Genomic DNA, 23722 nt, shown 5'->3' with positions numbered 1-23722 from the left:
TTAAAGGTCAAAGTGCACGACAAATAAAGATATTAGCTGCATATGAAATCGAATACTGGGGGACATTGAAGGGACATAACTGTCATGAGACAGTAACAACATGGCGGATGTAGTATGGCCGAATTCATTCATACTACATGCATTTGTACTATATAGAAGTATAGTACCTACTCAACAGTACATGATTTCGGATGCAGCTATTGTCTCCTAAAAGAAAGAATTGATTCTGAACTGCTGAAACGAGTAGTCATCAATTCCAGTCTCACTTCCTGTTACATACCTATAACAAATTTGCATAATGCCAATCTATGGTCTTCATTAGCTTCCCGCGAATGACGTCTACTTTGACCCACCCTCAAACGCTGTAGCTGAGGCCTGGAAGAGTTTGGTCCATGTTGTTGACATGTCTAGAAGACACTGTTTTCAGTGCTGGGAAAGTGCTAATCCACTTTTTTAAAAATCGACAAGAATATTTTTGGTGCGCCAAAAAAACAAAATATCGACTTATATAGTGATGGCCGATTTCAAAACACTGCTTCATGAAGCTTCGGATCATAATGAATCAGCGTGTCGAATCAGCGGTTTGGAGAGCCAAAGTCACATGATTTCAGCAGTTTGTCGGTTTGACACGCAATCCGAATCATGATTCGATACACTGATTCGTTTGTGCTCCGAAGCTTCCTGAAGCAGTGTTTTGAAATCGGCCATCACTAAATAAGTCGTTATTTAGTTTTTTTGGCGCACCAAAAATATTCTCGTCCCTTTATAATATTAACATTGAACCACTCTACTCACATGAACTGATTTAAATATGTTTTTAGTACATTAATGGATCTTGAGAGAGGAAATGTCATTGCTGGCTATGGAGGCCTCACTGAGCCATCGGATTTCAACAAAAACATCTTAATTTGCCTTCCGAAGATTAACGAAGGTCTTCCAGGTGTGGGACGGCATGAGGGTGAGTAATAAATTACATTATTTTTATTTTTGGGTGAACTAACCCTTTTTAAATAGCACAATAGGGGGATTTTAAGGTATAACCTGCTTACTATGGTTTAGAGAGTGGGTGGAAAATAGTCATGAAAAAATAAACTGTGACTGTTTTTGGCACAAGAAACCTTGACTCACTTTGTATGTGGATGGCAAAGAAAAAGATTAAATGAAAAATATAAAAACCCATTTACTATTTTAGGTATAATCCAAAAGCATCGTAATAACACACTCAATTCTACATGACAAAAACATTTTTAAATGAACCAGTCACACAAGAATGTAAGAGTAAAAGCAACAGCAAATTTCAAACAGTAAGCCAAAATGAAAAATCAGTTTCAGATTTTTTCCCCAAATTATCATAAAATTCCAATATGTCAACAGATTCTTTCTGTTCCTGCTAAATGAACAATATAAACACAACCTCTGAAAAGCATGTCACATCAACCATGCCCATATGATAACACAGATCTCGGGAATGTAACATTGAGAAATAAGATTCCTTGACATCCAGAAATAAAAACAAACACAAGCAAATTGGGAACATTCCTGAGATGATGAAAGGTGACAGTAAGAATCATATCGCTCCTACAATTTAATTTCAACCCTGTTTTAAGTCTATGTTGCAGTTCAAATTAGAGGAACGCTGAGATAATTGGAGTTTAATTGGAGAGATTACATAAACTTTGAGAACTGTAAAATGAATCTAGTGTCACCAGAAACTATAAGCGGGTTGGACTATTTTTACTCAGTTTATGACAACACTGGCTGTATTAATGGAGATGCAAGCTTTCGTTTCCCACCTCCATCATCTGATGCTGCACAAAAAGCTGAGTCATTCACATAAACACTGAGTCATCAACTACACAACAGGTTTTCATGAAGACTAATACAAAAGTAATAGAGAAGAATGCAGTACAATTCCTACTGTAAGGGGGTCAATTTTTCTGGAATAGGTGTGAGCGATATTGAGACAAAAATCGTATCTCAAAATTTTCAAAGATTTTTTTCGATAGTGATAATTTGCATCGGTTCGGCAGCAAGTCACACTGTCGGTCTTGATGAATGAATCATTGAGTCATTAATTCGTTCATTAAACCGATTCATTCAAACAGCTGATTCAATTAGGAACAAAGAAGGTGTCTTTATGAATGGATCATTGATTCGTTTAAAAACTGATTAAAGGATTAGTTCACTTTCAAATGAAAATTAGCCCAAGCTTTACTCACCCTCAAGCCATCCTAGGTGTATATGACTTTCTTCTTTCTGATGAACATAATCGTAGAAATATTAATAAAATATCCTGACGCATTCAAGCTTTATAATGGCAGTGAACAGGGTATGAGCTGAGGAAAGTGCTTCCATCCACATCCATCCATCATAAACCTGTACTCCGGGTGGTTAATAAAGGCCTTCTGACGCAAATCGATGCATTTGTGTTAAAAAAATAAAATCCATATTTAACAAGTTATGAAGCAAAATATCTAGCTTCCGCTAGACTGCTTTCCGTATTCAATGTACGAAGAAAGTGCAAAACTGTTCAAAAAGCTTACGCTACATCCTACGCCTTCTCTATTCAACTTACAGAAAAAGTGTAACTGACGCGATGCCAGTTAACACTTTCTTCATAACTTAAATACGTAAGGCGGTCTGGCGGATATTTTACTTCATAATAGGGCTGCAGCAACTATTCGAAAAAAGCGATAATAATCGATAATGAAATTCATTGACAATGATTCTCATTATTGATTAGTTGGGTCTGCCCACCGTTGCATCATATTACAACACTGAATGACGCATTTCTGTTGACAAAATGCATCTAAAAATAGTGGAGGAAACAGAGTGAGCTGCAGTAGGAAAGGTGCGTGACCCAAGAATGTGTCTTTATTTTAAGCATCAAGTTAAGGCATTAGCATAATGGCTTGTCCTGTCAGGCGCTTTGACAGATGCATGTGCGTCCTCAGCGCAAAACGTTCATTCTACAGCTATATCCTTATCTTTAAATGTTACAAATTCACGCGAGCATTTCCTATTTACATAAAGGTTTGTCCTGACAGTCTGCGTTAAACTTCAAATTTTATTGAATGAGCGCTGTCAAACAGAGGAAATGCGATAGAGAGGGAGACCATTAATATTCAGCACAAAAATATTCATTCATTGAAGTTAAATTTAGATTTAAAAGTCAACATTTCATGCCATTCAAGTATTTTATGAGAGTAATAACTGTAAAGGGAGAACATGTTATTCAATATAAATGTAAGACGTTTCTTATAGCCTATTTACAGGATAAAGAAATGTCAGTAAGAGGTGATTGTGTCCAGAGTGAATGTGTGTGTTCCTGCAGAACATTTATGTAACTATTTTAACTATCTTAATTTTTAATGTAGAGATTTAAACTATATTCACTATATACAGTGCTTAACAAATTAAAGGTGCCCTAGAACCAGTTTTTACAAGATGTAATATAAGTCTAAGGTGTCGCCTGAATGTGTCTGTGAAGTTTCAGCTCAAAATACCCCATAGATTTTTTTTTATTAATTTTTTTAACTGCCTATTTTGGGGCATCATTAACTATGCACCGATTCAGGCTGCGGCCCCTTTAAATCATGGACTCCCTACCCCTGCCTTGAACATGGGCTGGCATATGCAAATATTGGGGGCGTACATATTAATGATCCCAACTGTTACGTAACAGTCGCTGTTATGTTGAGATTCGCCTGTTTTTTGGAGGTCTTTTAAACAAATTACATTTACATAAGGAGGAAGCAATGGAGTTTGAAACTCAATGTATGTCTTTTCCATGTACTAAACTCTTGTTATTCAACTATGCCAAGGTAAATTCAATTTTTGATTCTAGGGCACCTTTAACAAACACGGTTTGTGCAACAGCTGCCCTAAACTATCAGTATTGGTGATTACCAAAATCATTTTTCATGTTTCTGTAATGGTTAACCCACCAGTATGTGCTCTTTAGTCACAGCAGTATTTCTAAAGCTACATAGTTATTGTTGTTATCCATGAATTTTCTATTTTACTGTTTTACAAGAAAGGCAGGGGGGGAAAAAAAAGTAAAGCACTTTATAGTTGTTTCTTTTCAGATGCCCAATCAGTCAATAACAACAGAAGTTTTTTGGATATTATGTGTGAATAATGACTATTTAGTTGTTTCAGTTTGTTATTCACCTAATAAATAGCAATAACATTTTTAGTTTTAAACAAGTTTTTGATAGATTCCTAAAATATTTGAGTTCTCTCTTTATTATGATGGGTAGTCTAATAAATTAAGCACTGTATGCTTTCATAGCATTCAGTTGACACATTTGTTTTAAGTACATTGGTCAGGATGTACAATAGTGTGTTTTATGTCAATTAAAAAAAAAAAAAAAAAAAAAAAAAAAAAGATTTGTATCAGATTAATAAAAAAAATAAATAAAAAAAATCGGCCAACTAATCGATTATCAAAATAATCGTTAGTTGCAGCCCTACTTCATAACTTGTTAAATATGATTTTTTTTTTTTTTTTTTTTATACACAAAAGCATGGCTCCGCTTCGCTTCAGAAGGACTTAACCCCCCAGAGTACATGAATATATGAGTGTATTTTCTATATGATATAGTTAACCTGCATTAAATGAGCAAGTGTGTTGCTTGTCCCTAATATCAGCACAACTACAAATGTGATACTGATTTTATACAACATTTCAACAAGAAGTTAAGATTGCAAGTTTAGATTTTCAAACTTTATAATGGTAGTGAACGGGATCAATGAGTATGATCTGAAGAAAGTGTCTCCATCCACATCCATCCATCATGGATTTTTACCCCCCATATATATTGAATTTTGGTGTCATTCTAACTGCATTCTACTAGGTTACATCACGCAGTGAAAGCATGCACTTCAAGACATGTTTTGTTTGTTTTTTTGCAAAGTGAGTGACAGACTTGTCTATTTATGATGTATATGTAGGCATAGCCCACAAGAATAATAAGCCAAACCTAAACCTAACCCTCCCACAACCCTGTTTACACTAGATTTGTCAGCATAGCAAATTATTCCTGAGCGACAATAAGAACAGTTTCACATGCCTCCCAAGTCAGTTTTGGACATATGTTTGTGAGGACCTTTTCAAAGAACAATTACAGCCAAACATAGACAACCACACAGTCTCCTTATTTCTATGAACACTTGTGTAAGTCTGCAAACATGTGGCTCATTTGGCACAAAAATACTTCCTGCTCTCAGACAATCATGCGTCAGTGTCTGTTTGCAGATGTCATTCAAGTTCAGACGAAAGTATTCACTTTCAAGTGTTGTCTTTCCACCAGCTCACACACACAGAAATGAGATTTATACAATTATTCCTGCTCCGTATAATAAAATTCTGATCCTCAGATAAGCTAAAGCAAAACTTAATTATCTGAAGCAGGCATGAGAGTTTGTGTGTATGAGTGCTTTCATTTGGTCCAGTCAGGGATGTTTTACTTTAATATTGTGTATTTAAATGCACATTCCTCTATAAAAAATGTAAGTCTTGCGCAAGTCTGCAAAGTTGGACAGGCTACATTTCTGTTTGGCCTTAAACACCAGATCAGCATATTAGAATGATTTCTAATGGATCATGTCATGTCTTTTCATTGCAATGATTGATGTAGTAAACCATCTGTTTAGACCTAGCAAAGCTGCTAAGGGATGTTTTCATAGAAAGTGTGATTGTGTACATAGACATGTCATCATCTATACAGTTCAACATGGCACAATAAAACAATGTAAAAATAAAAAAAGTGGAACAGACCTATATATTAAATATTTAAACGAGAAGAAGCCTGACTCTGTCGCACTGCAGCTATCATTACCTGAGATATGATCTTATACAAGAACCTCTAAAGACATCCGGTTGAAGAAGCAGCAATCGTATCAAAACATTTATGTGCCAGTTTCTCTTTTCTTTCCAAAGACTGATAGAATGAGCTCAGGTTGCATAAGAGTGGATGCTTACTAAACATCTGGTGGATGATTAAAAAAAAAAATCACTTGAAAGAGGGATGTGAGTCATATCTAAAGCCTGTGATACACTGCACGATTTTAGCAATCCTATAAGATCATTACTTTATCACACTGTGCGACATGGATCTATTAAACTTGGGTACGACATGCATGTAGACTGTACGATGATGACACCTATTGAATCGTAGGCTACGATGCAAGTTTCTATAGAAGAATAAAACGTCATCAGCATGCACTAGTGGATAACAAAAAGACCATGCTGAATCACACTATGGCAGTTGTTTTTATGTTAAAAGAACAAGGGAAAAGAGCTTGAGGTAAGCAGTTTTAAGTTTTAGTGCCATGTCGCATTGATTTCATGTTGCACTTTTATTGGCTGGTCAGTACACGTAGATCGTAGCAGCAAACACACTGTGCGATGATCATGCTGAATCTCTGACACTGTCAGAAAATGATCGTAGGCTATCTTTGGTCGCAAGACCGGGAAAACAGCCGTCTTTGAACCTCTCTCACTGTACGACATGGGACCACGGATTAAGAGCCACGATCACAGAAATCTCCACGATTGATTCACGATGGCAATCTTTCGTCTGGGACAGCCAAAAATCGTGCAGTGTATCCTGGGCTTAAAACCAGAATATCACAGAGACTTGAGGTGGTCTCTTGTGACCTGGGTCAGAAGGAAAGCACCACAGAAACCATGATGACTAGCCACAATTCACAATTCTCATTTTTCTTCAAATGTAAAGCACGCAGTTTTTCGTAACATTTTTAAAGGTGGGATAAGTAGATTTTGAAAAACACTGTTGGACATTGTTGATATTTGAAAACAACCCAAACAAACCCACCCCTTTCTTCATTGCTCCGCCTCCAAAACTCACACTCCAATCCTAACCACCCTGCTCCGAGTCGGTCTTGAACCCCCGGCCGGATCGCTGCTGGCAGGCGAGGCGAGTGTGCTAACAATAACGCTAAACACCTCATTCTCTAGTGGTCATCAGTGTGCAGTGGTTTACCTGCAAAACTCTCACTATCTGGCCACCGTTACACACGCAATGCGAGTGGATGTCTGTTTATCACAGCTGATGCGCAACAAAATGCTTCACGAAAAATAAAGCGAACGAAGGAACGACAAGGAAGCACAAAAAAATGAAAGTACAGTACACAGGAGTAAATACAAAGCGTTCGTTGTTAGTCGCCAACAGCACATCAGCTCCAGGCAATCAAAACCCAGTGTTACTCACATGTGAAGCCAGAATGAAAGCTGTTTTCAGGCCTTCCCACTTAGCTCTCTCCTTTTCTAATATAAACGTGGGTCCTAAAGCGCTTGCCCAGTCATAAACCTTCATTCCAGTGATATTCTATTGAGCTCTTTTGTATTGTGTCCCATCTCTCGTTCTGCAGTTTTTTTCTTTTCTTTTTTCAAATCTCCGTCTTGCTCGTTCTCTCTCCTCGACCGTCATACGCCCCCTAATGCTGATTGGTTACACATTTGTTGTTGGTGTCAGCCCGACTAACTTCCAAACAGTGTTTTTGAAATTCTGCTTACTCCACCTTTAAATGAATTGCATGTTATCTGACAACTGCCAAGTCAAAAATCAAAGTACAATTAATCTTCTGCTTCTTCTACAATGAACCGTCAGTGAAAACTCAGTTCACTCAATCCTGAGAAAGTCCTTCTCAGAACTTAATATCAGACTGAATTCCTGCATATCAGCTAAACATAGTAAAGTCCTATTCACATCAAGAAAGATAACGTTCCAACTTTATGGCCTGGTTTCACAGACAGGGCTTAGACTAAACCAGGATTAAGCCTTAGTTAAATTAGGACATTTAAAGGGATAGTTCACCCAAAAATGAAAATTGTATCATCATTTACTCACCCTCAAGTTGTTCCAAACCTGTATGAGTTTCTTTCTTCTGTTTAACACAAAGGAAGATATTTTGAAGAATGTTGGTAACCAGACAATTAACGACTCCCATAGTATTTTTTTTTCCCTACTATGAAAGTCAATGGGTGCCAACAACTGTCTGGTTAACAACATTCGTTAAAATATCTTCTATCTTGTGTTCAGCAGAAGAAAGAAATTCATACAGGCTTGGAACAACATGAAAGTGAGTAAATGATGACAGAATTTTCATTTTTGGGTGAACTATCCCTTTAAGTAGCTTTTATAAATGTGCCTTGGGGAAAAAAAAAAACATTAATGGTGTGCATTTTGACTCAAAACAATGGCAATGACATATTTTAAGATATGTAAGTACATGTTGCTTTCAGTTAAAACAGCTCAAACATGTATTTTAGTCTGGGACTAGGCTTAAGCCTTGTCTGTGAAACCAGGCATAAGAGAATAGCCAGTTTAGTGATAATACAGAGGAACAATATCATTGGGATCACTTTCAGAGCGTTTTTTTTTTTCCTCCAGCTGATGAACAATCAAATCCAACTGACTTTATAAAACAGAACTGCAGTGGGTGCTTACAATGTCACAAACAGAATGTTATCTACTGTTGGTAAGGACACTCGTATAATTATCATTCTTGGTGTGAACAAGCCTTAAAGGGATAAACCACCAAAAAAACTGAAAACTCTGTCATCATTTACTCACCCTCATGTCATTCCAAATGTTGTCTCATGAGTAAACAAACTATTTTAAACTCTTTTACGAACATGTCGACTGAATTTGTACGGAAATGAAGATATTTTGAAGAATGTTGGGAACCAAAAACCACTGTATGAAAAAAAAAAAAAAAAAAAAATCAACATTTCTCAAAATATCTTCTTTTCTGTTCTACAGAAAAAAGCAAGTAATTCAGATTTGGAATGACATTAATTCCGTAAATGATGACAGAATTATCATTTTTGGGTTAACTATCTCTCACCCACCAGCGTCCAAACCCTGTGAATAATTTAAAAAATAAAATTAAAAAAATGTAAAAAAATATAGCTAATTTACTAAGTTTCAATCACCAGTACTGACTACTATTTAATGATGTGGAACATAATACTACATATATTGCGACATTTTAAGACAACAAGATTGTGTAACAAAACATTTCACACCCTTCTCTGTGAATAAACTGCTAAAGTGTCAATATGCATCCTGTGCTATTAATTTGGTTGTGACAGTGCTAAAAGGTTCCTGTTTATATCAGGAAGTTTATTACTAATAGAATTGAAACTGCCCAACTCTGACCTAAAATGACAAGAACACGAACCACATAAATATACATCACACTTTCGCCACCTTTCAAATTTTTAAATTGGAACTTCCCAAAAGCACTTGAGGGCAATGACGGTTTCAATTCAGCTAGTCAGAAATGTGGAATGTTTGCATATGAGCACATATGCACATGGCTAACTGTTCAGTTCACATACAGAAGGAGATGCTGTTTTCTGTTGGAATACACTGCCAGTCACACACAACCACATTTCAATAAGCTCAGCTCAGACAACACAACACATAGCACAACAATGCATGCAAAATGTGTGCAAAGGCATGAGGTACATGACTAGAATTTAAGAATAGAGAATGTTAGTAAGAACTGTGCGCGTGTAAAGATGAGCGTGTACAAAGGTCTGTGGGTGCAGCGTGAAGGGGAGAGAGAGAGAGAGTGTGTGTGTGTGTGTGTATGAGTGACTGTCATGTGAATAAGAGGCAGCACATTCCTTCACGCTGAGGCGTGTAATCTCTCTGGAAACCCCACCTCAACGCTGAGAGAAGCCGACTATCAAGGATCAAGTGTGTTTGATCCTGATTGACCCCCCGTAAAGACCCTGAGCCGCCAGTCTGATGACTGAAACCATACGAACACATTAACACCCTCATTTCTCGCTCTTATTCATGATTGAGTTATCGTGCAGGAGTATAAAACAAACACATCGCTGCTCAAAAAAGGTCAAATCAATGTACTCAACTACAGGCTGCACAAATAATTAAGCTAACACATTGAGATACACCATGGAATATTTAAACAAAATCATGTTGATTAGGAAAAGTTCAAGCCCACATCTCAAATACTGTCGCCGAATCACCATCTTCCATTGTTCAGCAACACAGAAAGTGAAGTGACAGACCTCCTTCAAATTGTTCTCCCTACATTTATAGCTGATTATTTGTATAACTTTATATATTTTCAAACACTTTTTGCTTGGAATCAAATACTGTAACTCAGTCTTGGTTAGATTCATGGCATTAAAGTCAGAAAATACTTCCAATACCAAGACTGGCAACAAAAAAATAAAATAAATAAAATAAAAAACTGTTGTTAGATTAGATATGCCAGAAACCACAAATAACATGGGAAATATTATTTTAACATCCAAAAAATATGTTGCAAAACACAAACTGTACCAAGTTTCTTTATGAATGTGGTAGATTTCAAAGTTTCAAAGATTTCCAGGAATGTGGGACTGGAATGCTATTGCAAAACAGAAAAGTGAAAGCAAGCAAATTGGATTATCATAATTCAAACACTATATTAATATGGTAACCATATTGAAAATATATATATATTTTAAATACATTTATTTAATTTAAGTATACTACAAATACATTTACATATTTACGTACTTAATATAAATACTCTGCAATTGTACATTTAGTAGACTAAATTGGTATACTTAAAGTCTCCTAAATTGGAACAACTAATTTTGTACTTAAAGGGATAGTTCACCCAAAAATGAAAATTATGTCATCATTTACTCACCCTCAAGTTGTTCTAAACCTTTATAAATTTATTTGTTCTGTTGAACACAAAGGAGAATATTTTGAAGAATGTGGGAAACTGAACAGTTCTGGGGCACCATTGACTTCCATATTATTTTTTTCCTAGTCAATGCTGACCCAAAGCAACCTGGTTACAAATTTTCTTCAAAATATCTTCCTTTGTGTTCAACAGAACTAAGAAATTTATACAGGTTTGGAACAACTTGAGGGCGAGTAAATGATGACAGAATTTTGATCGCGCTCTGACAACGGAAGTGATATCTCGCACTAATTGAAGTATAAGCGCAAGACATCACTGCCGCTGTCAGAGCGCGTTCAGACCTCACTAAGCGAATGCTGAACGCAGTTGGATATAGTGGTGTATTAGAGGTAAAAAATAGTATAAATACTATTCGGTTTCTCACACAAACTGATCGTTTTGTGTCTTAGGACATCAATGTGTCGTCACGAGCCGCAGGGTTTAATTTAGATATGTCTATGCAAGTTTTTTCGACTCTTATTGATAGAGTTCCCATTCACTCGCATTATTTGACTGACAGACGGCAACGGTTGGAGTTAAAAATCATCATTTGTGTTCTACTGAAGAAACAAAGTCACCTACATCTTGGATTTACTGGGGGTAAGCAGATAAACATCAAATTTTCATTTTTGGGTGAACTATCCCTTTAAAATGGCAGATAAACGGTCGTTTCGTTGTGTAATTCAGTGCTATCAGAGAAGGCCTATAGTGCACTTTACCCAAGAGTGAGGGTCTCCATGACGACTCAAAGGACACTTACATAAAGCATATCTTATCCATACGCCTCTGACAAAACTTGCACTTTTGACCAAAATGTACTGATCTTTACTGCAGTGATGCTGTGGAAATGTTTTACCAGAAGAGATGGTACAACTAATGTATGATTACAATCCCAGCCTTGGTTTTGAAAACGTTTTCTTAAAAATGAGATGATTCCTGTGTGAGTGTGGCAGATATTTGGTTCTACAGCTCATCTTCGTTTGATTTGGAGTATGAGTGTAAAAATGGTTTGAATAAACAAATGTAAATGTCTTTGTTAGGCAACACAATAGCTGAAAGAATCCAGGACGAGCAAGGCATGTAAAAGTTCTTAACTGAGAAACTAGGTCAGAACTGCTATGCATAATGTAATAATAATGTATGTTAATGTGATTAGAGAATTTTGCATTTTTGTACTGACTGAGGATCCCTGGGTTCTCAATATTGTGAATATTTAGCAGACTACTGTTTCTGAAACTCTTTCAGTGTTTACGTCAATGTTTCTATGTCAAAGGTCACGGATTCTGTGACCCTGCGCGACCCAGGTCACCATCCACAATGGCTCAAAAAACTACAGCACATTAACTCCTGTTAGACTAATGTTTAAAAGCAAAAATCATTCATTACTTTCTCTTTTCATCACATGTATCTCACTATTTTCATCATTAGGCGCGCAACACAATTTCACATTCACAAGTCTCTAGACTAGCCTCTCCGAATTTCATTCATATTCCCGGTTCCATTAATGTTAACGAGCTGTCATAAATTGTCATAAACAGCTTTATATGAATGACTAGATATTAGGTTGTTCTCTTTACAAACTGGTTGGTAAGAAATAACCGAACGTGTTCAATCCAAAGGGGAATCTGCATGGTGCTGTATGCAGACAGAAGCAGCAGTGTGTGCGTGTGCGCGCGCCCGTATTTGTGTATAAGTGGGTCAACCAGCTGAATTTAAATACCAGTAGCCTATATGAATGACTGACACAGACTGAATCAGATCAGCTAAACTAGAATGCACTCTAGTTAAGGAGATTCTAGAAACATAAAGCGTTTTGCTGAATGAAAGTGCACGTACAGTGGTTGGATCCGCTCCAGTGCTGATGTCTGATGGATGAGCTGAAGGGATGGGGCATCTTGTCCGGGATCAGACATCCTCTGCTCTGATTATAGTAATCCATCATGAGGAAAGGGTTCACATCCACACTCTCATACATGATCAGATCGGACTCAATGAAACAGCCACGACTATACACTTCAACATAGAGCTTTAACAGAGAGATGGATCCATCCCAGATATTCCCAGAGGAGATCACGAACTACAGAAGCGAGTAAAACTAAAGCTGAAGTGCGTGTGCATGGTCAGAGATCCGGTACGGTCCGATTAATGTCCGCTAAAATACTTTTTGCAAAAATATATTCACATAAAGGATCAATAATGTCCTTGTTTCAAAATGCAATGCGTGTCTTTCAGACAACATACACTGTGTTCCTTCTTATTCCAAATCTTGATCGGTTATTAATATAATAATAAAATACAGAATGGACGAGGCATCAATAAATCCATGAAATGTTCAGTTCAGTGTTGAAATGTGAGTTTGGTCCAGTATTATTCGCCAAGCTCCGATTTGTGTGATTATTTTGTCTCGCTTGTCTCTCCGTGATATTATCAAACTCGTGCAGCAATATTAAAGAGGTTCCTTTTAAATGTCTCGTGTCCTCCCGGTTAGAAACAGCACACAGACGCGCGTTTAATCAGATTGTGTGTGTCTGTGTTGTTAATCCGCGCGACCACCGTGTGCTCACGTTCGCGGAGCTACTGAGAGTGTGAGAAGATCTTGACGAGCGCGAGCAGCTGTCTATAAGCACCGCCCATTAGCGGTGACGAACCAAGTGACTGCGTTCAGACTCCGCCCACATGTACATTTCTGCCATTAATCTCCGCCCGCCTTAACGTCTCTATCTCCAAAGTCCCGCCCACATTACGTCTCTTTCACTTTTAATAGGTCGAACTAAATAATTAATTATGTTTTTTTTTTTCTCTCTCGAATAGCAGGCATAAAATGTCGCTACAATAAATAAATAAATAAATAAATAAATAAGAAAACAGCTCAAGCATGGTGTTAGCATGGTATCTATTCATCCATCTGAGATTAGCTTTATTAATTGTTCTGACAAAACCAGTCAGTAGTAAGTATTTGGAAACTTAAATGCAGAGAAAAAATCAAGTTCTCTATATAATTTTTTTTTTTATTCATTACAAATGTACGCTATCAGAACTCCACACTATTAAACATTATACCAAACTCCAGGACATATAATAAATGTTTGAATTTAGATTAAACATAGTTTTATTTTTTTTTTTTTTTTTTTTTTAAAGAATACACCTAACTGAAGAATAAACCGCATACTATATACTCCAGCTGTATTTTTCAGTTTGTTTTATTCTGTTATTCTGGAGTCAATCTGACCTTCAAACAAAAATGTTATACAATGAATAACAAGCAACAATTTTATTTAAAAAGAGCGTGCATACTTTATGGTAGCTCATCATTCAATATATTTGAAAAGCCAAGGTTATTGTTGAAATGACTATACACGTACAGCAGAGATCTCATGGGACCCCAAACAGAACGGAAGTCATTCTGCAGATCATGATCATTAAAACACAGACAAAGTTGTTTCTTAGCATTATTGCAAGGAAAACAGCTTTAACCCATGGTCTAGTTCACAGTTACAAAGATCAGTGCAAAAACTACAAATTCTGGATAAAGGACTACATAGAAAAAGCATCTTTAGATTGTCAAATTGACACACTTTATGAATTATATGATACGTTTTCCTTTCTTAAAACAACTTCAGGAATTCCTCCTTCTCAAAGTTTGGCCTTTCTCTAGTTCTCTCAAGGCTCATTTATCTCTCTCCATTGCTGTCTTACTAATTTGCCTAATGTTATGCAGCTGAACTTTTGCTGAACCCGTGGAAGCAGTCAGCCTCACCTCTCAATGACCCACTCCATGACACCGATTCGCTTCCATGCCTTTCTCATCTGACATCACACAAAGGCGTTCCACCTTGTTCACCAGCCTTACACAACCACACACAGCAAGAAGAGCACTTTCTTTTGAATGACACACTGAAAGTTTCCAGAGAAACCGCCTCAAATGAGTCACAAAACAACAATATCTTCTTGGAGGTGGCTTAAGTTTTTGTGCATCCACGGAATATTGAAAGTACCAACTTAAAAGTTTATCAAGAAAGAGGAAAACACCCTTAAGTGCATAAGATGAAATTGAAAATGCACCCTGAAGTTCTGTTAAAATGTGAAATGTGATGTGTGCAATCTCTGGTTTTGCAAAACAAACAATTGTTTAAAATGTTCTACAGTCATACAGTGATTCATACAACAATGGTTCCATTTATTAACATTAGTTACCATTAACTAACAAGGAAAATATTTCTCAAGCATTTATAGTTGATGTTCATTTCTTTAACTAATGGAACCTTATTGTAAAGTATTATTGATTCAACACTTGAAAGTCCTAAAAATGCATTGAAAGTATTTGGACATCAAATGTCATTGCGCTAAATAACAAAATTGTGGCATTAGTTTTAAAGAAAGAAAGCGCAAACAAAGTTTAAGCAAAGATATAGAAATTATAACTCAACAGATATACTGAAATAAAGATGAGTATTGTGCCCCTTTGTGGGTAATGAACATACATACTTAATAATTAAAGTGATGAACTACACCTGTGGATACTCTGCCAGAACACCTGCGTGAACTTGAGGGGAACTGACTTCATGGCTGCATCCGAAAGCTTAAAAATGCTGCCTTCAGAGGCTGCATTCCAAGGTAGGAAGGCATTAAGGCAAATCCAAATCCAATTATAGCTTCACTTCCAGTCTCCTGAGACACCCTCATCTGATTGATTTTTGAAAGCAGCACAGATGTATCCTTCGCTGCCTTTGATATCCCACAATCCTGTGTTCTATTCTATGACAGTTGAGCTAAAAAATAAAGATGGCTTCTGAATGTTGTGATTGGTGGTCAGTTTGTTTGTAAACGTACATTTTTGACCAATGTTTTTCACTGATGTCATTTCTAGGGAGAAATTATCATTGTAGTAATTACATTGCAATTACATTACATTGTAGCGCTTTGTGTAAGTTTTTGACTGTACTAAAGCATAGAAATACCACAATATGTTTGCAGATATTTATTAAACATGCTGAGTTCACATACTCGTTTCTCTGAAAACCATTGCTACAGTCAGTTATTTTACTTTGAAATTTGCATTCCATGTTGGAATTTCTGTTTTTCTTTTGGATCTGTGCAAGACCGCATGTTGCCAATTTACCCAATAGTATTTCACCACCCCAGGTTGCCAGTCGGCGAAAAACACATGCAGAGATCACAGATTCTACCCAACCTAAAAAGACTCAGCATCTATCTAAAAATCTCTATGAACGGGAGCATATTAAAACGCGATATCAACTCATCATAAATCAATAAATCAACTAATTATCTTACAGTGTGTAAGTCTCCTCGCCTTCCAATGGCTTGCTCCTGTTGTGTGTCTTCAAACTGGCAACCCGCGAGAGCGTCGAGTCTGAGGAGGAGGGGGCGGGGCGAACATTATTTTGAATTTGGACTGCAGTACCCATTTCAACCACTAGCTGTCATTCTTACATAGAGCACCTTTAAATATTCGCTTAGTTATCATCAAAGCTCTCTCTATTTTTCTGTAGATAATTAAACCATTATGCTGCCTCAGAAGTCTGCCTGAAATCAGTTTCGCAAAAACAGTGCGCAAACGCTGCCTGCAAAGTCATTGCCTGATAGGGCAGCGAGGCAACAAGTCAGCTGCCTAAGTTTTCAGACACAGCCCATATATCTACAAATAATTACTGCGTTCACACCATGTCGTAATTACCATAAATAAAGGTCTGCATGCTTGCGAATCGCTCTAGTGGTACTTTGATGTCATACACCAATCGGTCTGCCTTAAAGCTAACCGTAAAGGGTTAGTTCACCCAAAAATTACATTTCTGTCCATAATTACTCACCCTCATGTCGTTCCAAACCTGTAAGACCAAACCAAATCAAATTAAGATATTTTTGATAAAATCTGAGATGTTTTTTTTTTTTTTTGTCCCCCCAGAAAGCAACATAATTATCACATTCAAGGTCCAGAAAAGTAGTAAAGACATCATTAAAATAGTCCATGTGAATGCAGTGCTTCAACCTTAATGTTAATGAAGCAATGAGAATACTTACAGGTTAAAGGTACTTTAAGGTTGAACCACTGTAGTCATATTAACTATTTTAACAATGTCTTTACTACTTTTTTGTACATTGAATGTGGTAATTACTGTACATTGTTTTCTATGGGGGATTAAAAAAAAAAAAAACCTCTCAGATTTTATCAAAAATATCTTAATTTCTGTTCCGGAAGATGAACGAAGGTCTTAAGAATATGGAACTTTGCATAAATACTTTGAATGTAATGCGAAATCCTATCAGATTTATGATAGCAACCTGATTCGTCAAACAAAGCACTGTTCGCCAGTTTAGGGTAAAATGAAGTTCGAAATACGTGAGCCCCGACTATAGCCTGGTTTCTCCCAAGGTTTTTTTTCTCCACTTTAACACCTATTTAGGCCACTTGTTTGCCACCTGATGTCACCTGTTGGAGTTTCGAAAGGTGAAACCGGTATTTTTTGAAACCGCTGTCCCAGAGTGGAGAAATTTGAAAATGCCGTCTTGGCTTGCTTGGACGGGGCAATTCGTACATTTTCTGAAACGATGATGTCATCACCCCACGTTCGACCCTAGTCAGACGCGCTAACACCACAAAACACACAACAACAGCAAGCTTTGATATTCAACAGTATTCTTGACATTTATTCAACAGTGCTTTGATCTGCCTGGACGCAGATATTGACGAGGAAAAAAAAGACGGTTTAGGGTAGCGCCGGCTTCGTGTAGACGTCTTGAAGATGTGCTGCCCGCTTTTCTCTGTAACAAAATAAACACCAAAAAAGATTTTTTTTATGTGCAGCAAAAATGGGTGTGTTAGCACGAGCTCTGCAAATAAGCACCAGTAAAGTATCGTTTATTTAATGCCATTTTATTAAAGCTTAAAAGTAAGCAGCTTTGATAGTGTCAGTGCCTCATCTCAGAAGCACTCTTCATTTTGTATTGTAGTGTGTTCATGTTTTCAAAGAACTTACCTCGCTGAAAAGATATATAAATAGCGCGAAAGAAAGCCTCACACTGTGACTCGGACGCATGCGGCGCGACTCAAAAGACAATGACGTGATATTGACTTGGCACGACGCGACAAATTCCCGAATAAACCATAGACAGTAAAAGAATGGACACAGCGACATGAACTCAAGGACAAGTGAAGCCCGTTTTTAGATTTTTAACTTCCGTTTCTGACGCGCAGACTCAAACTAACTTGATGAGAAATTTCAGATGTAAATTTTTGGCAAACTGTGAACTGCAGAGACGGCAAGCTTGAGCGGGGAGTTCTTTGGCGTGAGTGAGCAGGAGTAAGTACTGATTAATTAGTTTGTATAGTATTTTAAAATGTAACGCCAGTACACCATATTAAGTTAATGCATACTATTGCCTGCGAGCTTCTCCTCCTGTCTGTACGGCTACTGTGCGACAGAGAGTCGAGTGGTTAGACGCAATCGTTAGCCTATTTTTTACAAAAACTGTTTCTACGGGGCCATAATGTAACACAGAAGGTAATGGAGCCCTTTATACATTGTCGTGTATCTTTAGAAATAAATAATGGACAAATGGAGTCTTTAAACGCCTCAGATGTAAAGTTATTCGCTGTCAAAGTGACGCCAAAATGAATGGGAGTCAATGGGATGCTAACGCAAGTGAAGTTCTGCTACAAGATGGCGGCACGCGGCCGACTTCAACTTCCGGTCGACTACCTTGGGCACTGCAGTAAACGGATTCCCCGTTCTATTTCTGACGTAGTCCAAGTGCTTTCCAACGGTTGTCTTGACGCGTTAAGTATAGTGTCAGCACACACCTCCTATTACGTTATCGTCACGGACCAATGGTAGTACGAAGGTGTTTTGCAGCTGGAGCAAACTTTTCCTGAGAGTTCGCTTTGGCAAGCCGTTTCAAACTCACAAAACAAACTTCGTTTTGGCCCGATTTTGTTCGAAATGACTTCACATCAGTTCATTCTTTGATTTCATTTGAAGTATATCGGGGCATTAACCCTTTAAATCTGTGGTGGTCAGGTGGTACAGCGGCCACGTGGTACGAGTCAAGTTGACATGCTGTAATTACAAGGCTTTTTACAGTTCAGAATCATTAAGGCAATTACGACATGGCATGAACGCATCTAATCACTGCAACACAAGCTGATTAAAAGTCTCTGTGAATCTCTGTCATGGTTTGCAGATGCTACCAGCTTTGATATATAACATTATGTGAACACCGTATGTCCACTGTATGTTGTGAATTTGGGTCAGTGGATATCAAGTGTTGTGTACTCCTGAGTCAAATGTCACAGTGATCCTAAGCAGAGGGTGAATATAAAACTGTGTGTGTTTTAATGCAGTATCTGCTGATAAGATAGCAAACTCAGCATTCCTCTATAGCACTGCCCCTCCTCCAGTCCTTCTTCGCTCTTACAATCATGGCAGTTTGGTTTTTGGCAATAGTTTTAGTTAACGATAATAACACTGGCACATACAAAGTTCAAAGTTGCAAAAAAATATGAATTATATCAATTAAAATAGTAATATGGAAGCATTACTGAAGACAAACGTGCAGATAAAGGTCACTGACTAAACTTTTCTATTTAATCTGAATTTTAAACATTTTAAGATTGAGCAACACAAATACAAGGTTCACAGTACAGTATCAAAACAACGTTTAAATGTAACCCTGATTATGTTTGAAGAAGGTTTACATTTTGTTGAAATGGACTCCCTGCCTATGGTCTGAGACACTGATGGGTTCCAGCAACCCTACATGGATGATTGAATTATTAGATAAACCTTGATTTAATCTAGGTTTAAGATTAATGCTCAATGGTGCAATCCACCCAATGAAGGGAGGCTGACCGTGAATATGTGTTTCATGAGTTTTATTTTGGATGAACTTCATCAGAAAGAGGAAATAGGGTGTGAGATTTTTGTGACTCACTGGGAATGATGGGTGAAAGCCTAACTGTGCTGTGTGAAATTTCTCAATACTGGGAGACACGTTCATTTATTCTAAAACAATTTCTTAACTTAAACCTCATTTACACATGGCACATTACATAAGAGACACACACAAAGACTCTGACAAGTGCCCCCCACCCCCATGCCAGGGCAGCCAGTGTTTGAGTGTGGTGATAAAGGGGGAATAAAGGGGTAAAGGTGGGTTTATGGGCCAGGCTAATGGCAGTAATTGTGTATAGTACCTTTGAGGGTGTTAAACTATTTTTATAACCCACACTAAAATATATCATTTCCTGGAAGTCAAGAAAGGTGCCCTAAACCAGGACAATAGTGTTTGGCCTTTAACAGGAACACATAGGTTGTCGTCAGCCAAATGCAGCTTTTTCAAATGTATTAGGTTGGTCTTTTCAAGGTTGCATTTCTATTCGAATAAATTCTCAGAAGGTCTCTACATGGAAAAGTGTAAAATTGACAGAAATAAAAGCTTGCATTGATGTTGAACTCTGAGATCCCTGGCAAGCCACAAAATTTATTTTTGAAAAAAAATATTTGAGTTCTAAGAGCCAAATCTTAAAAGCTCTAATCCTTTTTAGAGAAATTGGGGGCTCGTACAGGATCTTCAAGGAAGGTCAAAATTCTCCTAAATCAGTCTAAATCTAGAATCTGAAAATTAGGAATTAATCTGATTAAGGACGTTTCTTTTTTTTTATTTATCAGCACTACTGTACATTATATCATAATGTTCAAATTTAAAGTTTGAGTGAACTATAAAATCCTAATGATTTTGCAGAACAAGTATTTTTTGATTTTATGTTAAAAGGTTAGTTCACCCAAAAATGAAAATTCAGTCATTAATTACTCACATTCAAGTCGTCCCCACAACTTCGTTCATCTTCGGAACACAAATTAAGATATTTTTGAGGCCTCCATTGACAGCAAGTTAATTTACACTTTAAAATGCCCAATTATTACAGTTCATGTGACCACAGTGGTTCAATCTTTATTTTGATGACGAAATATTTTTGTGCCAAAAAACTAAATAACGACTTTATTCAACAATATCTAGTGGTGAGCAATTCGTTACGTCATAAGTATTTCGAAATTTCGATGGTTCACGTGACTTTGGCAGTTTGATACACGCTCCGAACCACTGATTCGAAACAAAAGCTTTGAAGCTTCATGAAGCAGTGTTTTAAAATCACCCATCACTAGATATTGTTGAATAAAGTTGTTATTTTGTTTTTTTTTGTGCACAAAAAGCATTCTCATCACTTAATATCATTAAGGTTGAACCACTGTAATCACATGAACTGTTTTAAATATGTTTTTAGTACCTTTCTGGGCATTGAAAGTGTAAATTAACTTGCTGTCAATGCAGGCCTCGCTGAGCCATCAGATTTTATCAAAAAATATCTTAATTTGTGTTCCGAAGACGAACGAAGGTCTTAAGGGTGTAGAACGACATGAGGGTGAGTAATTAATGATAGAATTTTCATTTTTGGGTGAACTAACCCTTTAATGTAAATGTGTTATTTATGTTTCCCCAGCAAAATGGTCACAGAATTTATATTTTGTTTCGGTGCAGTAACAAGAAGAAATCTGAGGCATTTTGTACTGTTTGAATGACAAATTGGAGTATTGCAACATCATTTGGGTCTGACTTCCTCTAACGCCCATGCCTCTAAGCACCACACAGTTTGTGTTGTTCTAATACCAATAAATCCCTCCTCAAACCAAACACGGCTTTTCATCTTTTAGTGCAATGCCAAAAGGAGGAAAGACTGAAGAAACTCTAGCTGTGAACTAAGCCCACAGGGACAAGCTCTGAGCTAGTCTGCTCTTGGATCACTGAACTTGTGCATTAGATTTTAAGACAAGGTTTAACTAGGCAGGATGAAATCAGGAATCTGGGATTGGTGATGTGGGAACACTTTTCAGCACATGAAGAACTGTGAAATAACTAACTTTTATTCTAACTACTAATATTTGACAGAGCAACTGTGTTACTGAGGTTTTGGATATCTGTAAAAAGTACAACTAAAATAAACTTTTATGGTATTTCCTTCAAACTCTGTAAAATATTTAAAAAGAAGAATATGTCTGTCATTTGTTTAATTTAATAAGAGTTGGTAGCTCTTTGTTTAGGGTCACTGAAATACTATTATAGTTTTCATGAATGGTTTGAATTAGTTTAGATTTTCTGTTTTCATTTTAATTTATGTAAAAGAACATTTTTAAAGTGTCTATATAATTTTTATTTCATTTTTACTTTTAGCTATTTTAGCACATCAAGTTAAACAAATGAGAATAATAACTGAGAAAGTTAGCAGAAAGTGAGTCAGAATATCATTAAGTGCATCAAAGCTGTAACAGGCATAATAAATCTAGACACACAACAGACCTCTAGACACACAACAGACCTCCACACAGCCTCACATTGTAGTTTTATTCTCTCTGACCCATAATTCCTCAAACTCAGAGAGGCATGGCCCCTTTAATGTGCACTATAGTGCATGCTTAGGCATTTATGGCACACGCTGCAGCTCTGGCAAGAGGTCTTTATAGCATGCGGCTGATGTACAGCAGCCATTACATGCTGTAATGACCAATATACACCTTTAGCCAAACAGTCTTTTCGTAGAGAAACCATACGTCACAAACGTAGGCCCAGTTTTCACCTGGTATTATAGGGATAGTCCACCCAAAAATTAAAATTCTTTCATTGTTTACTCTACCCTCATGTTGTTCCAAACCTGTATGCATTTCTTTCTTCTAGAAAAACAGATATTTTGAAGAATGTTGGTAATCAAACAGTTTCGGTTCCCTTTGACTTACATTGTATTTTTGTCCATTTAATGGGAACCAAAAATGTTTGGTTACCAATATTCTTCAAAATATCTACCACAGAACAAGAAAATCAATACAGGTTTGGTTCAACATGAGGGTGAGTAAAATATGACAATTTTCATTTTTGGGTGGACTATCCTTTTGAAAGAAACAATTCGTAATTATTTTACACGTTGGCGAATTGGTGGCTAATTCAAACATTCTCATTCATACGTTTTTGTACAATCTGCTTATGCCCCAGTTATGTTTAGGTATGGACCTTTCATGTCTGCTTTTTTTCTAAAAATGTATTCACTTCACACAAATTCATACAAAATCACTACCTCGCAAAATTACGGAAGAGGATTAGGGCTAAGCAATAATAAAAAAATAAAACCATCTCGAGATCAAAAAATTGTTAAATTTCGAGAAAAAAACTCGTTAAATTTCGAGAAAAAAGTCGAGATAAAATGTTGACAATAAACTAATTAAATTATGAGAAAAAAGTCGTTAAATTACAAGAACAAATTCGTTAAATTATGAGAAAAATGTCATTAAATTTCGAGAAAAAAGTCGAGATAAAATGTTGAGAATAAAAAGTCATTAAATTACGAGAACAAATTCGTTAAATTACGAATTTGTTCTCATAATTTAACAACATTTTTCTTGTAATTTAATGACTTTATTCTCAACATTTTATTTCGACTTTTTTTCTCGAAATTTAACGACTTTTTTTCTCATAATTTAACGAATTTGTTCTCATAATCTAACGACTTTTTTCTTGTAATTTAATGACTTTATTCTCAACATTTTATTTCAACTTCTTTCTCGAAATTTAACAACTTTAATCTCGAGATTAAAGAGAGAGGTTTTATTTTTTTATTATTGCTTGGCCCTAATCCTCTTCCGTACAAAATAGATCTGTAAAATACACTGTAAACCCTAATGCTCAAAATAATTAATTGGTTTGAGTAGGGCAAACTCAAATTAAACAAATTAGTTCAATCAAATTAATTTTTATGAGTATTTAAAACTTTCTTTTTATTTTGAGTTCACGAAACTGACACTTTTAAGTCATCTGAATTGTTTCATTGTTTTGAGTTTTATGAACTAGTTTAATTTAGACAAACTTAAATTTACCTGAAACTGGCCTGGTGATTTCTATTTCCCAACATGCTTTGCCA

The 23722-nt window shown here is 36.6% G+C and overlaps 1 protein-coding gene across 3 annotated transcripts in view; it reads right to left on the bottom strand.

The window, feature by feature from the left end:
• raraa (retinoic acid receptor, alpha a) overlaps positions 1-23722 on the bottom strand; it is a 230999-nt gene that overhangs the window by 45398 nt on the left and 161879 nt on the right. The window contains exon 1 of one of the 3 annotated variants that reach the window (XM_048171118.1): positions 12580-13551. The exons of the other annotated variants lie outside the window; for them this stretch is intronic. Within the exon in view, the coding sequence (XP_048027075.1) occupies positions 12580-12718 (139 nt within the window). The 5' untranslated portion in view covers positions 12719-13551. Of the gene's footprint in view, positions 1-12579; positions 13552-23722 lie in introns of those variants that run through there. 3 annotated transcript variants of the gene reach the window in all.

Source organism: Megalobrama amblycephala, linkage group LG20, assembly GCF_018812025.1.
Source record: "Megalobrama amblycephala isolate DHTTF-2021 linkage group LG20, ASM1881202v1, whole genome shotgun sequence".
Classification (NCBI taxonomy): domain Eukaryota; kingdom Metazoa; phylum Chordata; class Actinopteri; order Cypriniformes; family Xenocyprididae; genus Megalobrama; species Megalobrama amblycephala.
This window is presented reverse-complemented; position numbering and strand designations above follow the sequence as displayed.